Raw genomic sequence first — 15,261 nt, forward strand, 5'->3', positions numbered from 1 at the left:
GGCCAGGAGATCAACGCAGCCTGGTTGCACATTGCACAAGCAGGGATGTCATCAGGAGGACCAGGCTGCTGGTTGGCCAACCTTTCAATGATCACAGTAGATCACGAAAAGTTACTGCAAAGCCACACTCAACCTCATCCTACTGTGCCACTCATCACATCCATATCACTCTGCCTTCCCTACCCTACTCCTGCACATCCTTACTCGCACCAACTTACCTTGCACCTCCACCCATCCCTCTCTATCTACATTATCCCCTCCCCATCTCACTAGCCACCCCACACACTCACCCTCATCCTAGTCCAATCATACCAACTAACAACACACAAGGGTAGGCACTTGTGTGTTTTAGCTAATGTTCATGTGAAGTTTCTGTTAATGTGCTGTCAAACATTGAAATCTTTATTTTCAACACGTTGCGTTCTTGGACAGATTTGTGTGAACATTTGGAAGTGGCTTATTGAGTTGCAGTGAATGGTGAGACATAACGGTACCCCCCGCAATGGTGATGAGTGTGAAAGGAATGGCTTGGGCATTGTAGAGATCCTTTATGGTGTAGGTGTGGGGTGGTGCCAACCTGGCACATCATGTGGCAGCCAGGGTGTACAGCGTCAAGTGAAGTAAATCTGGCCATGGTGATGCCATCCCTGGCATCCCGGGCAGCAATGTGGTCAGGTGCTGATGCCCTGTGCAGCATCAGTTGATTGCGGGGAAGGTTGGTGTTGTTGTTGGTGCTGCTTGGTTGCCTGGTGCTGCTGTTGTTGGGGCTGATCATGGTGGGATTCTGAGGATCAAGGCGAGACAGTATAAACAGTACCCATTCTGATGTAATAGATGGCAGGTGAACTTGAGATGGCAGAAGCAATCTGTCAATGGTGAGAGAGGTTGTTCCAATGAGGTGACACTGGATAGAGAGTTTGCGCCAAACACTTGCAACCTGCATAAAGCTCAAAACCTGTCTTCCAAATGCAGTAAGCAACAACTTCTGAGCTTGGAAAGTAAACAGCTGTGAGTTGGGAGCTTTTATAGCACATATGCAGCTGTCAAGTAATGAGATGATTCCATGGTCATTCAGCTCCCGCCCTGCTTACCTGTGGTGATCCCTGAGCAGCATAGACCCCGTGGGCGACCTGGTAAACACTGAAGGTGAGCTGAAAATAGTTCTTAATCCTCTCGTAACAAGGTCATAATGACCTGAATTGCCTCCCCCGCCGCTGCGTGTCGGGTCTGCTCAGTAATGACAGTCCCGACATTTGGGAAAGGCATGTGGTGGCGGGTTAACAGCGGGGTCCCAACCCGCTGTCAACATTTTTTTCCCCACCCGACCTGCCACCAATCGCGCCTACTGACCCCCCCGCAAATGTCTCCCCCCCCCCATAATGTTTAAAGGCAGCCTCCCTTTCAGCGCCCATTCCCATTTTAACTTAAAGTCGGGTAACTAATGAGCCTAGGGTACAAGTTATGCACTGGCTTCCGGCCCCCTCTGTGCTGGCCCCTTGCATTTGGGGCATGGTGAACATCTTGGGTACGTTGTAGGTTGGAAACACTGCCATTATATTATCAGCCGCTACGATTCTTACATCTGTCCCTCTATCCATATCAATGACATCATGAAGATCTGTTCCAATTATATCACGTAGCAGGCGATACCACACAAAGGGGTGAAATTGGTTTTCACCAGTAGCGCGAAATGGGCGATTGCAAATGGGCAGCCTGTTTCACACCGCACTCGATTTTCTTTTCTCTTGATATCAATGGAGAAGAAAATTGGGTCCAGTTCTAAATAGGCTGTCGATTCGCTATCACCTGTTTTGCACTACTGGCAAAGACCAATCTCACCCTGAAAACATCTGTTTAAGTCTGCGTCTAACAGATAATTCAAAAATATAAAACACAGAACAAGGGGAGTTGAGACGAATCAGCAGGCAGACAATACTTTTCTTAATATTAATGATAGAATGATGTGGTAAATAAGCTGAATATAGATTCGGCCTTGAGCTATGAAGTTAGACTTCATGCTTTGGGTTTGGATTCGCTGGAGAGGCACAGAGATAAAGGAGTGTCTGATTCAGATATTTAAAATGATTAAGGTATATGATAGATGAATAGATTGCTTGAGGTGATGGGGCCAGTTTGAACTAGTAGCCACGCATTTAAAGTAAGGAAGCAGAGAGTGAGTTGGATGTGTGGAAGCTTTAATTTTCTCAAAAGGCTGATCGACCTGTGGAACGAGATTGTGGAGGTGGTAGTGAGGACTGATAGCTCGCAATCCTTCAAAAAGGCAATAGATACAGTTCTGGAAAAACTAAACATTCACGGCAGAAGGAAGTTAAGATTGCGGGTAATAACTAACAGGTTGGGGGCCTCCTCGGCCTTGCCCAATTGCCTATGAGGGGGTTGGAAAGTAATATGATAGCTGATTCCTGAATTGGCTACAAGTCTTTGTTATTTTCCTCGCCCAAGAGGTGTAGTGAGGATGGGTCAGTACGATAAGTCCAGCAAAGAGTGAGGCAAGCATGTATGAGCCTGATATCCTTTTCTCGTCCCAAGTACATAACAGAACACTGGCGCTAATAGCACGGAGATTTGCCCAAAGGAAGCATATACCAGGAAATCGAACTGAAGGTCAGCAGGATAAATCTACAGTAAAACTGTCTTGGTCATGCCTCACAGGGCAGTAGTACATGAAGCTACAGTCTCAAATTAGAGGTAAATATATCCAAAGACTATTATAAAGATTTAGTTCAGTATAGTTTGAAGAGAATGTGCTTCAAGCTTCATTGTTAATTCTTCTGTGTATTTACATTTATGTACATGAATTTGATCTCTTGCATTTAAAATATCTAAGGTTTATTGGTCTTTTGTGCAGTGAAAAAATTTTGACCGAAGGTTAAAATGTTACATTTATAATGACTTTCCTTTACTCGCTCCCCATTTCCATTTATTACTATTCCCTTTGATCATCTTCTTTGTGCTTTTAATTTGTGAGAAATTAGCACTAAATCAACAATTTTACTCAAACAGACCATAAGAGCTGACAATCACTAGTAACTGGGTTACGACTGCCTAACTTATTCAAACTTTGGTCCCACAGGAGAAAGTAAAGTCTTCAACACAGTGTACCACTCAGAGATCTTTCATGTTTGCTTTCAATTAGTTAATTTCAAATTTGTTAGTTGCCATTGGATATCACCCCTCTCCTCTGTTATTGACAATCACCAATCATTTCCACAGAGGTTCTCCTGATCATCCACAATATGGCATTTATGCCGTTTCTCCGGGGTTTCCAAAGCTACTGAGGACAATCGGAAGAACCATTGTGGACATTCTACCCCAATATCTTTAAAGAGAAGTAGAAGTGCTTAAACACCTTTTCCAAAATACTTGTAACACACCAGCAGTTTTTAAAGCATCCGGCTAAAAAATGTGTTCTGAACACAATGGCAGTAACATTCGGCCAGATATTCCGATCCCTACAGGTGGGTACATGCTGTGTACCCACCCGTAGGGACATCGGAAATGCCGGTTTCTGGCATGAACTGCGCATGCGCTGAAAACCGGCATTTCCAATCTGTCAAGAATGGTCTTGACAGATCCTCCGGCTGCCTGGGAGAAGAGCCTCTGCAGGCGGATAGTTCCGCTTTTTAGAGACCCTCTGCCCGCAGAAAACCCTTACAATTCTTACGGCTGGTAAAAGCAGGCGTAAGGTCTGCTTTTACCAGGATAAGAGTAGAAAAAAAGTTTAAAAACATTTTTTTTTCACTGATTTATCATTTAAAAATACTTTAAAAAAGGTGATTATTTTTAGCCCTGTAAAGTACTTAATTATTTTTTCAAAAAATTACATTTTTGTTTAAAATACTTAATTTATTGTAATTTCAAGTCATTTTAAAAATGTGATTTAAAAAAAAATGTATTTAAAGTTTTACTGTACTATGTTTTTTCATTGATCTCCATTCATATATTTGACAGGTCTTCCTGTCAAATGTATGAAGGGAGATTCCCTTCTGTGATTGGCATCTCATGGCCCATGTGATCCCAGGGACGCTGCGAACTACATGCGCCCCTGGGATATGTGGGCCCTGCACACTTGGAGTTTGGTGAGGCCCAGGAGCGGAAGTGTGTGCGTACGGGCCATTGTATTAGAAGAAAAATAAACAATAAGCATGCCTGCGGTGTCTGTGATACTTTTGTAACTTTATAAACTTTAAGTGGAGCCAATACCTACAATTTATTCTTGCACTGTCCTGAAGCACTATATGCATGCTTAAACTTCACTCACAGCATGAGAACTGTCTAATTCAATAATAATGATGTTCCTGATGTTAAAATAATCTAACATTTAATAGTTATTTTTCCAGTCGTCATATGACTTAATTTCAGTTTACATCGGTGATCTGTTACAACTGATAGCATCTCTTACTGCTTGCATGCAGACACAAGCTAAACATTATAGTAGTGAGTCCTTTAGAGGCATCAACAAAAAACTTTGTCTTACAGTTTGAAAACAAGATATGCACCTGTGAGAACAACAACATTGATCTCCTCTTTCGATTTCTGAAACTGGTCTGGGACTCGCAGATTACAGAAAATTGCTTCTTTTGCCAATCCACCCAGCAATCTTTAAGAAAATATATAAAGTAACAGTTTAATGAAAATGTATTTCCATTCATTTCTCTAAGCTTAACTTAAGGAATTATGGCCTATAAATTCGGTGATGCCCCGCCAGCACGTTTGCGCTGGAAATTTAGCGCCCGCCGCCGAGCCAGTTGTGCCCACCCCAAATTCACTTTGTGGGTGGGCACAACTGGCTGAATTTCAGCGCTGCCGGTCCCGCTGCGTCACCCGATGCGGTGCGGCAGGCTGCTGTACTGCAGGCCTCCCCCTTCTCTTAAGGGGGAGCTGCCTGCAATGGCCGGAGCCCCGTTGAAAGTGCCGGCAAAAGAGCCCGGCACAACGGCGAAGTGCCGGGCTCCACGGAAACCAGCCGGCAATGCCGCGGGGGGGGGGGGGGTGGTGGAGGAGGCCGGGGAAGGAGGTGCGGGCAGGCGGCCGCCGAAAAAGCGGCCGGCCGCACCTCCGCTTTAAATAGCGCCTCTAAGGCTGCAGCACGGCCCGGTCTTCACAACGTTGTTAGCGGCCGCCAGGGAAGAGGCGGCCGCTACTGAGGATGGGGATCGGCGTGGTTTCGGCCGTTACCGGGGCACTGCGCACACCGATAACGTCATCGGTGCCGGCGCAGCGCTACCGGCTAACGCCGATGTTAGGGCGCACCTAATTTCGGACGCAGCGTTGCTTCCGGCGCAAACCACTGTAACGCCCCTAAGTGGGCGTAAACGCTACCGAATTTCTAGGCCTATGTCTTCACTGTTGGAGTCATTGACTTGTGGAATAGAATGCAGTAGATGCTGGCTCAGTTGAAGTATTCAGAAGGGATCTCAATCAATTCCTGATTTAACAAATGCACAAGGGATAAAACAATTGGTTGGACTGAGTCATGAAACAGGACCTGGGTGACAAGAGTGAGCCAAATGGGGTGCTTTCTATTTTCTTATGTTCTTAACTATTATTAATAATCACAATACAGGCAGTGTGGAGCACATCACATTGAATAGTAACTGCATGGATCAGTAGGACACAGGGTTGTACTGGGTATCACCACAGAATACATTTTCAATCCTGGACATGCCACATGGAAAGCCCTGAGTGGATGCCATACATTTCTTCACAGGTAAGGAGGCAACTAATTATTCCTTCACACACCCCTCAGAGACCTAAGAGTAGATACTGCATCTGCTCAATTGACAAAAGGGTGATGGAGGCAAATTCAATGGTGCATAATACGGGGAGATCCAAAGCAAGAAAAAAGAAAGACTTGCATTTATATAGCGCCTTTCACGACCACCAGACGTCCCAAAGTGCTTTACAGCCAATGAAGAATTTTTGAAGTGTTGTCACTGTTATAATGTAGGAAACGCGGCAGCCAATTTGCACACAGCAAGCTTCCACAAACAGCAATGTGATAATGACCAGATAATCTGTTTTAGTGATGTTGATTGAGGGATAAATATTGGCCAGGACACCGGGGATAACTCCAAAGGAAAACAGGCAAGGGAAATAACAATTGAACATTATTCAATGCCAGAAATAATACTGATTTTAAAAGTTAGAATACTTTTTTTGTTCAAGTATTAGAATATCATTTAAAAATCTAAAATGGAAATTCATTTTGATTTTGAATTTTGTATGTTATCCCGGCTTGCAATTGGAATAACTGGATGTAGTAACTCCGACTAAAACCAGTAGGAGTTGTTCAGTTAACTGTCTAAGCAGCATTGAGCACTTGTAATGAGCTTGCATTATTTCTACACTGATTTTGTACAGTTTTGGCATGTACAAAACAAAAGTAAAATGGAAGATGAATTTTAATACAGAGAAGTGTAAACTCTTACATTTTGCTTATATAGTTCTGTGTTCCATTTGCTTTGTTGCTAGATACTCTTCAGTGATTGGGTATTCTGAGTCTACTAAAACACCTAGGGCTAGATTTTCAGTATAGACAGTTTTGGGGCGCTAACCTTAGCGCCCGCCCGAAGTTAGCGCCCGCCCCAAAGTAGCGCCCCGTTGCCGGAAATTCAGTGGCTTCGCCCTAAGAGATTGGTGGAGCGCTAAAAGAGGCGTTCCACTCCTATCTTTAGGCGCTAAGCCGGCGGTCCAGAGGGATAGCGCCCAGGCGGGGCGCAGCGCGGGTGCGGTCATTTTTGGACTGACAGCAGACCCCGTGGCGCCGACCAGCTCTTAAAGGGGGAAGGGACGAATTGGTCTGCTGCCACGCCCTGCACACTGCAGCCTTGCAAAGAGGCCTCAACACTGCTGCTCAGCCCCAGGGAGTCATGGCAACGCCAGAGAAGGCCCGTCAGCGTGCCCTGCGCTTCTCAGAGGGTGATCTGGACATAATGGTCACAGCTCTGGAGGTGAGGCACAAGATCTTGTTCCCAGAGAGTGGGAGGAATCCAACCCACCACGACTACACCAAAGCCTGGAAGCAGATCGCCCAGAGGGTGACGTTCACCGGCGATGCCCCCAGGACCCACAAACAATGTCGTAAAAAATACAACGATCTGACCAGGATTGTGAAGGTGAGTAGCCTTTCCAGTCTCCTCCTCATTCTTGCATGTACACCTGACATGATGGGCAAAGGGAGCTGAAAGTCCTATTGGCCAGCCCTCAGCCAGCAGCATTGGGACAGTCATGAGCATCACATGGCCATTCGGCACTCTACACTCTGTCCACGCTATTCCACCATGGGAGGCAGTGCACACTACATCAGGGCTTCACTCTGTCCACGCTATTCCACCATGGGAGGCAGTGCACACTACATCAGGGCTTCACTCTGTCCACGCTATTCCACCATGGGAGGCAGTGCACACTACATCAGGGCTTCACTCTGTCCACGCTATTCCACCATGGGAGGCAGTGCACGCTACATCAGGGCTTCACTCTGTCCACGCTATTCCACCATGGGAGGCAGTGCACACTACATCAGGGCTTCACTCTGTCCACGCTATTCCACCATGGGAGGCAGTGCACACTACATCAGGGCTTCACTGCGCACTTACAGCCCGTCCTTTCTCTTGCAGGCTAAAGTAGCGTTTAATCGCCAGGCGCGTGCCAGGGGTGGCCGCACCAAGCTGCAGAAGCTCACTCGGCTGGAGGAGCGCGTGTGTGTGCTCATGGGAGCCCGTGTGATTGTCCCCACAGCGTGCGGAGTATCCGACCCTCCACTGCCCGGCAATGGTAAGGACCTCGCCTTTTGGCCCTCTCGCGTCGCACTGGCCCATCCGAGCTACCTCCTTTGCCACTGTCCCAACAATGCGCTGAATGCCACCAGTCCTAACTCCCTCGCTGACGCCGTCTCCTCACTCTGAAGCTACTCTTGTGCATTCCTGCTTTCAGCTGGTGACGACCAGGACCCTGAAGCTGCCAGTGACAGCACCTCCGACCAGGAGGAGGAGGAGGAGCAAGCCGGACCTTCGGGGGAACAGTCACGTCCCGCAGGAGAGGAGGAAATGCTTGACACCTCCTCACTGGACGAGTGCCTGGAGGAACTGTCGCAGGGCAATGCAGCTTCTGGGACCAGTGGCGTCCAGCCACCCAGGAGCCGTGCGCGTGGCCCGCGGCCTTCCCCCCAAAGGGGGGAAGGATCAGAGGGGAGTGCTGCTGTTCGGCACACTCGCCGCCACCAACGCTGCAAGGGTCCCCTAGTTCGGCCCCCTCCTCCCCAGCGGGAGAGTCGCGACTCCAGTCCGGACACCTTCACCTCGGAGGAGGTGCGGAAGCTGGATAAGATGGCCGAGGATTCGGACCGGCGCCACACGGAGCTCATGAGCGTGGTGGGGCGCATGCCTGAGGCCATCGAGTCGCTGGCGACCAGTGTGCGCGAGTTCGGGGCAGCAACTGCCGCGAGTGGCCGCATGCTGACTGATGCCGTCAAGACCCTGGCGGCTGTGATGCGCGCGCACAGCAGGACCACAGGGGCACTCACTGCTGCCACACGCGCTGTCTCAGGCAGGCATCGCCAGGGCAGCCGCCGCGCTGGCCAATCCCAGCAAGCCGCCCCTTGGCTGATTGTTGCGGATCCTGCAGTGCGGGCCCGGCCGAGTGCCACCGCGCCACAGCACCAGCCAGCGCATCCCAGACGCCAGCTGGCCCACATTGCGCCATCTGTCGCCGCCATTCCCCCACTGGGGCGTCAAGGGCAAGCAGCTGCAGCTGATGGTGGCCAGGCTCAGGTGCGCCACTCAGCAGACGGCCCCTCGAGGCCCAAACGCCGTGTAGGCCGCCCCCCAGCGGCATCTGGCGGAAGGGCATCTGAGCCTCAGGCGCCTTCCCCCAGCCTCGCAGCAGCCACTGGGCAGAGCTTGCGAAGGAGCAGCAGGCCGGGCAGGGGAGGCAAAAGGCTGGGCAAGGTCTCGCCCTCGCGGGCCACTCAGTAGAGGGTGTGGGCAGCTTTCCTTTTATATGGCGGTGGCCATCTTTATTTTGCCCATGGTTGTGTTGTTGGAGGGCTTATTTTTTGCGTTATGCTGACGTTGAGGCCCGGTTTGAAGAAAGGTGGAGTGACTCCTCCCCAGTTTGTGGGAGTGAGTCATTTGTTGGGCTTTTTGTGGGGCCCGTTTATTGTTTTTGGGGATTCATGTGGGAAGGGCTTTTCATTTTTGTGTAATAAAAAATTATCTTTATTCATGCAGTCTCCATGGTTGTTCTTCTTAGTGTTTGTTGGCTTCGCCGGCTGAGGGCTTGCGGAGCGGCTGCATTCATCTTCCCTCATGGCCCCTGGCCATTCCCTGACAGGGGGCTTAGAAGTACCGTGTAATAAGGTGGCGTCGTGCGGCCCTTGGCCCTGGTCGCTCCCTCCTGGGAACGTACTCCTGCTCCTCCTCCTCCTCCTCCTCATGCTCCTCCTCCTGAGGTGCTGGTCCAACGTCAGGTGGCAGTGCCTGAGTCCTGCGGATAGCCAGGTTGTGTAGCATGCAGCAAACCACCACAAATTGGGAGACCCGGTCCGGCGAATACTGGAGAGCTCCTCCGGAGCGATCAAGGCAGCGGAACTGCTGCTTGAGGACCCCAATAGTTAGCTCGATGATGTTGCGGGTGGTTTGATGGCTCTCGTTGTAGGCCTCTTCAGCAGCGGTCCTGGGCGCGCGGAGCGGGGTCATGAGCCAGGTGCACAAAGGATAGCCTTTGTCCCCGAGTAGCCATCCTCTTGGGGGAGGCTGTGCCTGGAACATGTCATGCACAGTACTCTGCCGCAGGATAAAGGCATCGTGGCTGCTGCCTGGGAAGCTGGCATTGACTGCCATGATGCGCTGCTTGTGGTCACACACCAGCTGCACATTCAGAGAATGGTAGCCCTTCCTGTTGCGATACTGCTCGCCATGCTCCAGAGGGGCCCGCAAAGCCACATGCGTACAGTCAATGGCGCCCTGCACCAAGGGGAATTCCCCGAGTCTGGAAAATCCCAATGCGCGCTGATGCTGGCTCTCCAGGGCCATGGGGAAGGAGATGAATTGGCTTCTCCTTCTGAACAGTGCTTCGGTCACCTGGCGGATGCAGCGATGCGCGCCGTACTGGGAGATGTTTGCTATGTCCCCAGCAGCGTATTGGAAGGAGCCGGTGGCATAGAAGTTCAATGCCACCGTCACCTTCACTTCCACCGACAGAGACGTCCTGCACCTGAGCTTTGGCCGCAGATCTCGGCAAAGCAGGTGGCAGATCTCTGCAATCACCTCCTTTCGGAATCGGAGCCTTTTAACACATCGCGCAGCACTCATGTTTAGGTAGGAGCGCTGCTGGCGGTATAGCCTGACTGGGTAAGGCCTACGTGGCCGATGCCTGTAGCCCCCTCTGCCTCTAGCCAGGGCTGCCCCTCTCACAATGCGTCTGCGAGCCCTACGGACATGGAGCTGCAGCTCCGCGTTGGCACCCCATGCAACCCCCATCAAATCCTGGCAAACACTCTAATTTCCAAAAGGCCACTTGCAGCGCTCTGGCCTGAGTCCAAAAATACCTGGCTCTTGCTGCTTGAAACCAGTTAGCTATCCTCCTTGTTGTGTCTCCAGAAATGCGTTGCACAAGAGTGTTTTCTGAAAAAAGGCTGGCCTTTATACTGGAGAGTACGTCCCCTTTAATTTGCTCCCCCCGGGGCCCGCGCTGGTTGTGTTGCGTTTCTTTTTCCAAACGCTCCGGCCGCCAGCCGCACAATGGGGCGGTCCGACTGAAGTTTGGAATCGGGGCGCACAAAGGGCGTTGCACGAGGATGTGACGTCATTTTCTGCGCGCGCATCCGGGCGGGCGCTAAACTTTGCGCCGGCGCTAACGGGCAACTTAATTTGGGGCGGGGCGCAAACTGCGCTGCGCCCGGGCGCTACACGCATAGCGCCCGAAAATCACTTCTCTTAAGGCGCTAACTGCTGGCGCAAGCGACTGAAAATCTAGCCCCTAGATCTCTTTCAACATCATTCTTATCTATTTTGACACCATTCATGAAGCACTTATATTGTCCAATTTTTCCTATGTGAAGTATTTTGCACTTCTCCATATTAAATTTAATCTGCCATGTTCTGACCACTTACACGTTTTGTATAATTTATTTTGTAGTTTACAAGATGCCTACTCAGATTCAACTGCTCCTATTAGTTTATCATTTGTAAATATGACGTTTGCATTAAGCTTCTGAATCTATATCATTAACATAAATTAGAAACAGCATCAATCCCTACTGCACCCCGCTGACCAATTCTCCTCACTTCGACATAATAATACAAATACCCACTGCCTCTCATCCTTCTGATCCATTCCTGAGCTTTACCCTGAATTCCCACCACTTTAAGCTGAACTAATAGCCTTTCATGCAGAAGTTTATCAAACACTTTTTCGCAAATCACCTGAGGGCTTCCACGGTCCTTACTCAAAAAAATGAAGGAGGTTGGCCAGATGGAATCTTCCCCCTTCTGAACCTGTATCATACAGGTAGTTATGTTTACTCCTGCTAATCAAAGGCACCATGAGGAAAAACTTTTTTACGCAGCGAGTGGTTATGATCTGGAATGCACTGCCTGAAAGGGTGGTGGAGGCAGATTCAATCGTGGCTTTATAAAGAGAGTTGGTAAAGTAAATGAAGGAAAATAATTTGCAGGGCTACGGGGAAAGGGCAGGGGAAGCTGAAGTGCTCTTGCAGAGAGCCAGCATGGGCTTGATGGGCCGAATGGCCTCCTTCTGTGTTGCACCTATTCTAGGATTCTAAGTCTATTCTTTAAACTAGTACTGACGGCACTAATTTCTGAAATTACTTAGGTCTGATAAACAGTTACCACATTAGCCTATTATTCAGCAACTTCCTCATAATTAATGTCATTGGCTCACAAAACTCACCCCTTATCTCCCTTAGTACTTTGGGATAAATACTATCCATTTCTATTTTTTTTTGCCAGCCTAGAGCTTCAATCTCATTTCTGTCATTAATTCTACTTGGATTATCACTCATTAAGGAAGGCATGCTGTTCACATCTTCACTAATGAATATTTAGTGGAAGTAATCATTTAGTGTAGTAACCACCACATGGTCACCTTCAATTTCAAGAAAGTTAGCATATCTTAGGGGTGCTCAGGAAATGCTCTTACTGTCTTGTTGCAATTATATTTGTGTCTGCAGTTGTTCTTTGTCTTAGGTTTCTCCTTTCCCTTATACCATAATAGAATAGTCAGTCCAATTATATTCTGTATTCTTCTGACATCAAGGTTAGGGGCAAATGTGCTATTAAGATTTTTTATGACTCTGGACAACATCTTTCATAGAAATAAGGACAATTTACACATTAATAATTGCAAACGCATTAAACTCACCGTTATATTGCCAGAAAATTCTGGCCCAATATCTTACTACTGTTGACAAGGAAGGTGGGGAAAGAAGGACAGCACAGTTTAACTGCCCCTCTCTTGCTTCCACCCCACAATGACTTGGTTCTTTTTTTTTGTTACTTTGATATTTAAGCTAATAAACAGTGAACTTTCTGTAAACAACTGTACTATTAACAATTAAAACTTGGTAGAACAGCTGCTTTAAACCTATTCACAAAGTAATCACACTTCATTATTCTGGACCAATATTGGGCTAATATTGGAGATTAAAAAAGAATGTAACTAATTATTAATGTTACTAACAATGCACTTTACCTTAGCTTTAAAAGAAATTTCTGAAAAGCTTGCAGTTCAAAAAAATTTTCTTCATTTTCAGGAAATTCAGAAGGGCCACATGCTTGTTGAACCTGGACCAATCGACTTTCAAACTTCAACATCTTTCTATGTGAACCTGGTAACAAAAAAATCTATAAATATACGGCATAAAACATAACAATATAAACAACAGTTCCATTAACTTTATTCTTTTTACTGTTCGTTAGCAACAAGAATTTAGTATAACATATCCTATATTCTCTCAGCAATATGGCATATTGAACATGGGAAAAGGTATAAAAGGCATTTCACAGTTGGAGGGCAGGTCCTACATGTGAGGAGCAGGAGGGGGACTAGGGAAGGTGGCTGAAGGCACTGTTGAAGAGGTAAGTTGTAAGGAGGTTTTTAAAGGTGGGGAGTGATGTGGAAAGGGAGTTTCAGAGAGTGGAAGTCAGATGGCAGACATCTCTGTCACTGATGGTAGAGCAGAAGGAGGCTAGAATGTGCAGTGGACCAGGGTTGAAAGACTAGCAGTTGTAGGCAGAGACACAGGGCTTGAGGAGGTTGCAAAGTTGGGAGGTGTAAGGCTGTGCAGCAATGTGGAGATAAATTCTAAGATATTGGGCTGGACTTTAATGTGCAGGAGCGTGTGGGTTTGGGAGCGGGTGGGTGGTTAAAACTGGAGAAATTGACAGTGCGTCGGGAAGCCGGCTCCAACCCACCAACTTCCGGGTTTCACTGCAACGCGTTAGGCTGCGTGCAAGCAACACCCTTGGCAGAAGCAAGTTGCCACGTAACATATGTTAATCGCTCAATTATAGCGATATTGACATCAATTTTTCAGTTTAACATTGGTCCACGGGTTTCCCAGGCTTCCTGGAACTCACCAGTGAAAGCAAGGTGAGTACACAGCGGCAATTGAGGGGGCTGAAGCAATCTCAGGGAAATATACCAATAAATACTCAGTACTCACAGCTGCTTTCTTACCTGCTTGTGGGAAAGGGTTTGCTCTTTGTGCTGAGAGGTTACTTTACACACTTTGGAGGTATCATCTACACTTTGGAGCTTTGAAAGTCTGATCTGCACTTTGGATCAGGATGGGTGCTGCTTATGCTGCCTCAGATTGGATCTCAGATGAGGACCAAGATGACCAACAACAGCATCAGCAACAGCGGAAGCAGCAGCCTCCTGGTCACAGACCTGTAGCTCCACAGGAGAGAGGGCAGCAGTAGAGAGGTGTAGCTCGCAGGAGCCCATACCTGGCACACAGGATCTACAGGCAGAGGATAAGCTTCCTTGACATGTCTGAAAACCAATGGCTCAGGAGGCAAGAAGGAAGAAGAAAGGACACTTAACAATACAAAATGTGTAAGACACCCATGTGCATACCCTTGTACAACTACAAATCTTTACTCTTCCTTTTCCTAGTGCTTCTATGTGGTGCAACCCCTGTAGCTTGAGTAGAGGTAGAGTCAGGCTGCTCTTGGTCAAGGTCCTCTGATTTTGGAGGTTTTGGAGCCCGTGAGGGCCCCGCCAAAGACTGCTCCACCTGCACCTGTGCAGGGACAGACTCAGCCATCGCGACACGGGTACTGACTGGAGGGGTGGGGGGCGGGTGAGGCGACGGATGAGAAATGGAAGCGCTTTGAGCGGAGTCCCCACTTCCATGACCCCTTTCGCCATCATCCCTCTCATGGCCCAGCCACAATTCCCAATTACCACTGTGCTGGAGAGCACTTTGCTACAGATCAATGGGGCGCTGCAAGGCCAAGGCTAGGTTATCGTTCATCCTATTTAAGGAGTCATCCAGAGTCTACAAGCCCTTGTTGAAGGCCTGCATACACTTGTTCAATTGCCGTGTTTGATGCTCCATGCAGTTAGCCACTCTGTCCATGGAAAAAGACATCATCGCAATTACCTGCGACAGCATCCCACTCATGTTTGAGACAGACTGCTCCAATCTTGCTGCAATCGTGGACAGTGTGCTTAGAGCGCCTGTCAGTACATTGCACAATTTCTGCTGCTGCTCAATGATTATCCTCTTCATCGACGGCTCCCGGGATACAGCATCTGCGTCCAGCTGAGCAGAACTTGGAGAGGGCTGCGCCCTCCGACCTGGACTCTCCACTGCTGTCCCTGACTCCACCATTTGCTCTTGCTCACTTGTGAAGTGCGAGTCACCAGGTGAAAACCCAACTATCTCTGTAACTGGTCCCACCAAAGTGCGAGTATCTGAACTGGTGCATGGTCTGCATAAGTCCTGTGATGGTGCACCCTCAGAGGGATTGAGCTCCTCTGAGGAGTCAATCAAAATTGATATAAATTTTCAAAATGGCTCCTGGTCAGGCAGCACCTTACTGAGCAGCTCTTCTCTTCAACTGCATCCTTGGTCATCCATTACCATCCTTTGCCCTTTCTTCCCCCAATCTCCTTTCTTCCATTGCTTAAGATACCCTGGTTCTGATAGTGAAGGCATTTTAGCCCAAAATACAAGTTTAAAGCTACTTTGAACTACACTGGATTACA

The 15,261-nt window shown here is 48.3% G+C and overlaps 1 protein-coding gene across 4 annotated transcripts in view; it reads right to left on the minus strand.

The window, feature by feature from the left end:
• LOC147113475 (uncharacterized) overlaps nucleotides 1-15,261 on the minus strand; it is a 275,092-nt gene that overhangs the window by 237,450 nt on the left and 22,381 nt on the right. For all 4 annotated transcript variants that reach the window (XM_085994613.1, XM_085994612.1, XM_085994615.1 and 1 more), the window contains exons 2-3: nucleotides 12,736-12,871; nucleotides 4,521-4,621 (exon numbers count right to left, since the gene is read on the minus strand). In XM_085994613.1, coding sequence (XP_085850739.1) covers nucleotides 4,521-4,621; nucleotides 12,736-12,857 — 223 coding nt within the window. In that variant the 5' untranslated portion in view covers nucleotides 12,858-12,871. The remainder of the gene's footprint in view (nucleotides 1-4,520; nucleotides 4,622-12,735; nucleotides 12,872-15,261) is intronic.

Source organism: Somniosus microcephalus, chromosome 8 (assembly GCF_052327205.1).
Source record: "Somniosus microcephalus isolate GS21.2 chromosome 8, FLI_Smic_1.0, whole genome shotgun sequence".
In the NCBI taxonomy this organism is placed as follows: domain Eukaryota; kingdom Metazoa; phylum Chordata; class Chondrichthyes; order Squaliformes; family Somniosidae; genus Somniosus; species Somniosus microcephalus.